This window comes from Rutidosis leptorrhynchoides, chromosome 4, assembly GCF_046630445.1.
Source record: "Rutidosis leptorrhynchoides isolate AG116_Rl617_1_P2 chromosome 4, CSIRO_AGI_Rlap_v1, whole genome shotgun sequence".
Taxonomy (NCBI): domain Eukaryota; kingdom Viridiplantae; phylum Streptophyta; class Magnoliopsida; order Asterales; family Asteraceae; genus Rutidosis; species Rutidosis leptorrhynchoides.
In genome coordinates this window covers 544323751-544333374 of record NC_092336.1, presented here as the reverse complement: position 1 = coordinate 544333374, position 9624 = coordinate 544323751, and the positions used below count along the sequence as shown (strand labels likewise).

General features: G+C 35.9%; 1 protein-coding gene across 1 annotated transcript; it reads right to left on the bottom strand.

Annotated features, from left to right (window-relative positions):
- Positions 1–7376: 7376 nt before the first annotated feature.
- On the bottom strand, positions 7377–7820 carry LOC139842657 (uncharacterized). Its single transcript, XM_071832774.1, has one exon. The coding sequence runs from the start codon at positions 7818–7820 to the stop codon at positions 7377–7379; it is 444 nt and encodes a 147-aa protein (XP_071688875.1).
- Between the last annotated feature and the right edge of the window lie 1804 nt (positions 7821–9624).

Here is a 9624-nt window from a genome sequence, read left to right as displayed (position 1 = left end):
TCTCCATGATATAGGAGCTTTACCAAGCGTGATGAAGTAACCCGTACAAGAGCGCTTCGCATCACAATAAGCTATAAGCTCCAAGTTTCCATGTGAAGGGTAAAATAACCCTTGACCATGGGTGTTTTTAGATAACGTAGCACTCTAAATGCAGCATCCATGTGACTATGTTGTGGGTTGCTCAAGAACTGACTAAGCTGGTTTACGGAATATGTTATATCAGGTCTTGTGACTGTTAAATAGAGAAGACGTCCAATCAATCTGCGATATTGTCCTACATCAACATATCCACTATCGTCTTCTTTCTTTAGCCGAAGGTTTTCTCCATTGGGAAACTAATCGGTCTGCACCCTTGAACTCCACAATCATCTAGAATATCAAGTGTGTATTTTCTCTGATTAATGACGAATCCTTCTGGTGATCGTACAACCTAAATGCCAAGAAAGTACTTAAGTGAACCTAAGTCTTTAATACTAAACTTTTTATGCAAATTTTTCTTGACTTCATTAGCTTTCTCACGATTATTACCCATTAGTAGAACATCATCAACATATATTAAGGCAATGATATGAACATCCTTAGTTTTGTACACAAACATGGAATGATCCGCCTTGGATTGTTGGAAGCCAATCTCAATTAATGACTTGGTGAACTTTCGATACCAATTTCTCAAGGCTTGTCGTAGTCCATATATTGATTTTTACAATTTGTACACCTGATTTTCTCGGTTTTTATCATATCCTTAAGGTATCTTCATGTATACCACCTCATGGAGGTCTCCGCGCAAGAATGCATTATTAACGTCCATTTGATCTACTAACCACTATTTTTCAGCAGCAACGGCTAACGCACAACGGACCGTTACCAATTTGGCAACATGGGCGAATGTTTCATGAAAATCCACTCCTTCTATCTATGTGTAGCCTTTCGCTACTAAATGCACTTTGTAATGTTCCACATCACCATTCAGCTTATACTTTATCTTGTATACCCATTTTGAATCAATCGCTTTCTTGCCTTGTGGAAGATTAGTAATGACCCAAGTTTGATTGTCTTCGAGTGCTTGTATTTCTTTACTCATGGCCTCACACCATTGTGGAATTTTTGTAGCCTGAGCAAAAGTTTTAGGTTCTTCATGAGTAGTAATAGCTGCTAAGAATGCCTGATGACTGTCAAAAAATTTATTATAAGAAACAAACTGAGATATGGGATGTACCATGGTAGAACCTGAAGTGGGAATGGGATTCTCATGATTTAAGGATGGTAGCAAGTCAGTGACATATTCTTCTAAATGCTTCGGTCGTGATTTAACACGAACACTTTGTCGTTTATTTTTAGCCTCATTTTGTGAAGGAACACCAACATTAGTTTGTGTATTATCTTCACTTGTCGTTTGTGTATTTTCGATCATGGGAAAGAAACTGGAAGTATCCACCCCATTATTAACATTATTACTTGAATCAACACCTTGATCAATAACTATGTCATCATAATGATTTTGTACATCAGGTAAGGCTTCTTCCAAATACTCTTTTTCTATAGACTTGTGTCCTTCATAGTCGATGTCAAACGGAAACTTATCGTCAATGAATGTTACATCACGAATAACCCGCATCTTTTGATCCTTTATATCATAAAGTTTGTATCCCTTTTGACCCATGGGATATCCTAGAAAAACACATGCTCTCCCCTTCACACCAAACTTATCTCGTTTGTAGAAATTATCGTGAGCATACACGAGACTTCCAAAAACCTTCATATGATCATACGAGGGCTATTTTCCAAGGAGAATTTCATGGGGCGTTTTGTTATCTAGAACACGACTTGGTAATTTGTTAATAATGTAGGCCGCTATGAGAACACATTCTCCCCAAAACTCTATGGGTAATGACGCTTGAAAACATAAAGCCCTACTCATTTCGAGCAAGTGCCTATGTTTACCTTCTACTATTCCGTTTTGTTGTGGGGTTTACGGGCACGACGTTTCCAACATAATTCCCTTCTCTTTGTAGTAATCTAGTATAAAATTAGAATGGAACTCGGAACCATTGTCTGTTCGTAACCGTTTTACCCGCTTGTTACATTGTGTTTCGACCATGTTGCAAAATAATGTAAGATAGTAGGCCACTTCAGATTTCGCCTTCATCAAATATACCCATACCCCACGACTATGATCATTAACGATAGATAAAAAATAATATGAACCATTAATTGAAGCATGATGATAACGACCCCATACATCCACGTGTATTAACTCAAAACATTCATTTGTATTTGAAAAACTAATGGGAAAAGGTAATGTATTTAGTTTAGCGCGAATACAAGAATCACAAAAATGACTACTAACATCTAGATTTTCTAAGTGCTTTATTTTCTTGAGTACATAATTAGAAGCGTGTCCCAATCTTCTATGCCAAAACTTCTGCTGCCTTAACACAGACATTGCCACAATCATGCGTTTAGATGGCTGCATAGTACAGACCATCACGAACTCTACCCATCCCAATCAGGTTCTTGGAGCGTAAGTCCTGGATAAAACACATTTTCGGATAAAACTTGAGAACGCGATTCAAATCGTTACTCAATCTACTAACAGATAATAAATTGCACTTCAATTCAGGGAAATGTAAAACACCTTTTAGGTTAAGGACATCAGATACTTTGATGTCTCCCACTCCTTCCACTGGAATGGTGGATCCATTCGGTATGGTCACCGAAGTATGGGTTTCATGCTCATTCGTGGGCTCGATCCAATTTTTATGGTGCGTGATGTGTTCACTTGCACCCGAATCAAGAATCCATGAATTATGAGACTCACTTTTACCTGCGATGTTTGCGTTTGGTGCACTTTATCTTCCCTTCGTAGAACGTAACAGTTGCATTAAAGAATCATAATCCTCTTTGCTAATAGTTTTTTTGATTTTCTTATCTTCTTAAACAGAGGCAGCCTTGGGTAGAATGCTAGGCTGCATTTTACCTCTACTTGATTGAGGTTTAGGAATAATAGCCTTTTTCATCCACCATTCCGGATAACCAATTAAATTGAAGAAACCATCAATGACGTGTCTTGACTTTTGGCAGTATGTACATGTCTTATCTTCAGTCTTTACATTCCTATCATCCCTCTTATATGTCGATTGATTATAGTTTCTACCTAAATATCTTGATATATTCTTGCTCTTGGTTTGAAAAGCAGATGCATCGATATTAACTGGTCGAGAAAAACCCACATGTCATTGTTGCTCATCCTGGTTAACGAGATGGAAAGCTGCCCCAAGTGTGCTCAAAATCTGTGTTCTCACCGTTCCATATTCTTCATTTAAACCCATTAGGAAGTCGTACAATTTTTCTTTGTCACGCATTTGTGCTATTGATTTTGCCACATTGCATGTATATCCTGAACAGGTACACTTTGGTGTTGGACTCACTGATTGCATCTCATCCCACACGCCTCGTAATTTGGTGTAATATACGGATACATATAAGATTTCTTAATGAATCATGGTAATGGTTCTTCCTAGTTCATAAGCTCTAGGCGCATTCTCTTTGTTAAATCTTTCTTCAAGATCGATCCAGAAGTCTCTTGCAGTGGTGGCGTACTTCACGCTAGTTCTGATATCCTTTTCCATGGCACTTACAAGCCAGCCTCGAACCATTGCATTACAACTCTGCCAGTTCATTAAGTCCTTTGATCCTTCTTTAGGCATCCGTATCATTCCATCGATGAATCCCATCTTGTTCTTGGCAAGAAATGCATTAGTAATTTCGCTTTTCCAGTCACTGTAATTACCGTCTCTAAGGAGATTATCTCCTACGAAATTTAACCCTGGATGGTCGGCAGAAGTGAGAAAGTATGGTGAAGTTATATCAATAATCGACCTTGTACTAGACTCTGTATCATCTCCTGCCATTGTTACAGAGTAAGTTGTGGATTGGTTTTATTTTTATCTCGGTTAAAAGAGCACACGAAGATGAATCAATGAATTAATTCTGAACGAGTTTGTTGGTTAGGGTTTTAAAGAACTTGATTTAATTTGAGTGATCTTTGGGCGATTTGTGATGGATGAATTTTAGGATAAAGGAATTTAGGGTTTGAATTGGGTCGGTACGACTAACAGACGAATTTTAGAGGTTTGATTTTGATTATAGGATTTTGCTCTTGATACCATAAAGAATTTGATAAGGGATTTTATAATCGTATTTTTATGAATACCTGAGATTTACATGAGCCTTTATATAGGCAAATAAAGAAACCATAAAAGGAAATTATTATCTATATCTAATTAGAGCTTGAGAAGGAAGCCAAATAAATATACGTATCTATATAGGAAACATATATCTCAACAATCCCTAAGGATCGAACCCATGACATCTCCCTGATGCGTGTGGAACAATACATCAATTACCCTTAAATTTATACAAGATTCAAACACTACAAATAAGCACACACAACTAACGAGTACTTAGAACCCGGTTATTATAGCACTTTTTATGTAAGTATTCGTTTCAAGTTCATCCCAAGAGAGCGGTGTAAATAGAATAATTGAAACTATTAATTGTCTTAGGGGTTGTTTGATTGGGGGGTTTTGATTGATATTAATTAACAACTAAAACGTGAACAAGTAAACAAACTTAAACTTAACAATTAAAACTAGTAACAAGTAACAAGTAATTAAGTATTAAGGACTAAATCAATCAAATATGTAGTGTTCACTTACCTAATCCTCTCTATGCTTGAATTGCCCCGTTTTACCCAATTTGCTATTGCATTAGTTATTGAACTATTGAATGTTTAACATTACTACCAAACCTTAATCATATTACACTTTGCAAACTCACATAAGCATTGTATCCTAAGATCAAGTTAAGTATGAGCGGTTATTTAGATTATGCTTGGGTTGAACTCACTTAAAACCCTTCAACTATCAAAATCACTTAAGATAATCTAACACCACTATGTTGACTAAAGGTCAATTGAAAACTAACCTAAACTAAGAACACAATCACTTGAAATTCCTAATTTAGTTGTCTAGATCACTTGAAGTGTTGAAGCACAAATTGATTCACTTCTCAAATCACTAAGAGAGCTACACAATCTATGTAATCAAAGTAAAGCCTAAAACAATGCATAGCAATGGACCTCATAGCCAACACAATAACACTTGCTCATGTATTTCATTCAAACAACTTCATTCAATTGATTTAGGGCAAATCCTTACACTAGAGATTCATAGATAAGCAAACACAATCAAATTAGCCAAGCATGGCTAAGATTACATTGAAATATAAATAAACATCATATTAATCTATTACAAGTATTCAATTCAAAATTAGAGAAATAAAGGTGGAGATTACAGCCCAAATGGTAAAACTAGATAGATCTAATGATAAGATTGCTTGAGCTTTTGCTTGATCTTCCAAATTAGCCTTAATCTCCTTCTTGATGATGAAAAATTGTGCTAAAAATTGCAGCTCTCTCTTGAAAACCCTATCCTCTTTCCTTTTATACTTTCCAAAATTTCTGCCAAAAAACAGCGAGGTACGCCGCACCTAGAGGAGGTGCGTCGCACCTTAAGGCGTGGGACTCTGGTGCGTCGCACCATAAGGCAGGTGCGCCGCACCTTATAACTGCAATTATGATCTTCAAGTTCTGAATTTGAATTTTGGCTTTTTAGTGTTAAGGTGCGCTACTTTTTGAGTTTGGTGCGCCGCACCACATAACTGCTCTTCCAAAATCTTCATTTTTCACTTGGAATTGCCCATTTTGCAATCTCTTTTCACTTTGGATCATGCTCTGCACTTTGGCTCACTAAATAGGCTAAGTTTTGGTCAATTTTTCACCAATTTGAGCTTTTAGCCTTGAACCGACACTTTAGCGCGAATAAACAACTTTCGGGCCCAATGATCCTCAAAACCGAATGAAATGAGGGAGATTTTGTGAGATAAAACGTGTATAACTAGAGCAATATCACTCCCTATCACATGACATAAAGTACATGGGGAACCGTTGGACTATGCCGGCAAGTTTAACGTTCTAATATCATTATAAGTGTTTTAAGGTTTCTACCTCACTAGCTTTACATCTTGAAGTGATTAGGAAAAGTATGAGAGCAAGTAACAAAATAATCTGATTAGAACGTAAATTTGAGTAAAAAAAAAAAAGTCACCCTCTACGAATAACCTATGAAAAACACTTGCCATTTACTTATTTACATATCTCTCTTTTCGATTTTATCTTTAACCGCGTCTTTCGTTATTTACAAATTGGGTGCGTTGAGAAATCGGACCCAACATATAAAACCAAGTAGGTTGTACAACCGATTCAATTCGTATCATAGACTTGGTTGCTTTCCCAATATAGAAAGTTTCATTGACTGTTAATGCAGATCTACTGAATAAGGTTATTTTATATCATATGGTTTTATTATTAAGAATTAATTACAATTTTAATCTTTATTTTTGTTCTCAAAAGAAGAAGATGTGCTCATGCATGTTACCTTGGCCTAATAAACAATTACCGGCACAAATAATTGAGGCATGCATACTGTATAACTTATCAATTTATATACACACTTTCCGTTCATTTTCATCAATAAATACAAGAAAGCCACAATGATTGGATGCTTGCTTCATTATTTGTTTCAATCTATTTTATTAAATCATCTTTTTACGCTATTATTAGAGTGGTCATTTAAGTGGTTGAAACTTGTTTTTTTTTTACCTGTGTATCCAACTTTTTGAACCGACTAATCTCAGGGCAACTACCCGCTTTGCGAGCAGCCCGGAGTCATTGCAGGCGAACCTCCGTGACCATGAAGAAGAATAACTTTTGTAGTAGCAAGGAATCGAACCCTTGACCTCCACATTGGAAGGTCAGGGTCTTATAAACAAATTGTGTGGTCATTTAAGTGGTTTACCGCTCATCCTCTCGAATTGGCCGAATTTCCTTCTGAACAACAGTTGGGGTCGAGTTATGCAACTGCGAGAAATGAACGCGTGAATGGTTAAATTCCCCAAAGTAATTCCGTAATATTGTTAAAAAAAAAGTATCTAAAAAATCTAAATAATTATTATATGTATATTATCTTCTAATAGTATTTCTATGTGTGTGGCATGTCACTTTAAACTACGAAAGTTTCAAACAAAACACGCTACACACTTAATTTTTGTGTCATAGATTGGCTTAAAATTTTAATGGATTGCCGGAATATTAATTCATATAGAAATCTCGATCTGGGTTTGGGCTCCTTTCGTATGTAAAAATAAAGAAACACGCTATACATCTTAGGTCCACTAAGAAGCTACGGAGTATAAAAATAGTTGAGCTATTTTTCAAATTTGTTTCTTCTTAAGCCCATTAAAAAACTTTAATAGCCTCATAATCCAGATTTATCTATAAGACCATATATAACCCTGCATGTTTTATCTTCCTCCCAATCACTTAACGCAAATCCTTGATATTCTAAAATCATATTATGTAATATGATACAATAATCCATAACTCTTTGCATCTTGTTTACAGACATAGTGCGTGCCGCTAATTTTAAAATATGAAGTCGACCTTCAAAAACCCCACTCACAACATTCTTTCGGGCACTAGCTTGAAACCATGTAAACTTAATGCTCGGGTCATCTGTCAGCGCCGCAAAACCTTTGACTAGGGTAGTCCAGTGAGGATATATACCATCAGCTAGGTAATAGTCTTTTGTGTAATGATTACCATTTACCTCAAATGGTGCGGGTGAAGTTGTTCCGTTCTTTAGTTTATCAAAAACATGTGATTGATTCAAAACATTTATATCATTGTTGGAACCCGTCATCCCAAAAAATGCATGTCAAATCCATAAGTCATACGAAGCAACTGATTCAAACATAATGGTGGGTTTCTTATGATCACCCGAGTGTATTGTCCCTTTAAAGCAACTGGACAATTCTTTCACTCCCAATGCATACAATCTATACTCCCGAGCATACCCTTAAAACCATGTTTCTCCTCATGTATTCGACTTCGGCATCTTCACCATGTAATTCTTGAATTAGTGCAACAATACGCTCGTCTTCTGAATCGGATTCGGAATTAAGTAAATACGATGCAATTTTATTATATAAATAATTTGAATGAAAGTGTTAAAATGAGAGAAAATATTGAGTTTAATGTGTTAAAAATGATAAGTTTGATGGGTTTATATAAATAAAACTATAAATAATTTAAATAAAAAAAATCTTTAAAATAGCCGTTGCCCAACGGCTAAAAACGTGGACCAATCACAGCTCGACACAAGTTATGACGCCGTTTTTTTCCCGTGAAAAATTCAACTGACGTCGCGTAGGTCTAAGTATTGATATTATTTGGACATAAGTAAATGTAGGTAGTTGTCCAGTCGTAGCCAAACAATAAGATTCCCGAGAAAAATGCACCTAAGAACAAATATTTCGAGCCGGCTTCCGTGGAAAATTCAGACTTTCTTTTTGATGTTGCGATCACATATAGTCTGCCTAGCTTGCTTGTTTAGTCCTAATTTTTTTTTGTCATTACTAGAACAATCCTCATGCTATGTCAATAAGACCATTTCTAATTGTGACTGTGATGTCACAGGTAGTTTTGACACTTTTTGACCAAAAAGTGCAATCTGACTCTGACTGAGTAGTGTCAGTTTCTGACATTTTATAACCCTAAATGTCAATTTTCAGTAGGGTCCATCTGTCTTTTATTTTTACATTTTATTTATATAATTAACACATATATAAATAATAAATAATATTCATTTAAACGGCTATATCTTTAAACCAGGCTATATTTTTTTCCTCTTTAAATAGACCAGTTTTCTCACCATAAATTCACACTTCAAACCGTATCTTCCTCATTTTGTGATTGAATTTGTGGTTGAGTTTCGGTCACCGTTTCTTGAGGCAACGTCGGAGTCATCGGATTCATCAGCAACATCGGCGTTATGGGGCGATATTGAGCTTGTTCGAGAAGTCGTTGTTGCTCCAAATAAATTTGATGTTGTTCTTGTGTTAGAGAACGATATTGAGGTGCAACGATTAGGATTTGTTGAAGATTATTTGGGTTTGATGAACCACCACCTAAAAAGGTTCCGTATTGAAACCAACCGTTGTAGTCATTTGGGGTTGGTAGTCTTTGATTTGGATTCGACATGGTTTTTTTTGTAGAAAATGATAAAGTTAAAGGTGAGATTTTTGTTGATGAAGATGAAGAGAATTGTATGAGTTAATATATAGAAGAAGAAAAAGGTATAATGTTCGGACTGCGTGGAGTATTAGACTAGAGTTTAAGTTAGTTGGCTCAAGTCCGATTATGGGCTTGGATCCATTAGAATTTTTATGTAGCTTTAGGGTTTATATATCCTATAAATATTGCATTATAGTGAAGTCATCCTTACGGGCCATGTATCATTCTTAAACATTACTCTTAAGTCTCATATTTATTACTGTATAAGTAAAGGTTTTTAATACCAGTGTTTTAGGCATGTAAAATAAATAAAAAAGTAGATAAAAAGTAAAGGGTATGTTTGATGTGCAAAGAAGATCAAAACAAAGAAACAAGGGCTGTCGCATTTTGGCTTGTTCTGTCGCCAAACGCGACAGCACCAGGACGCGGTA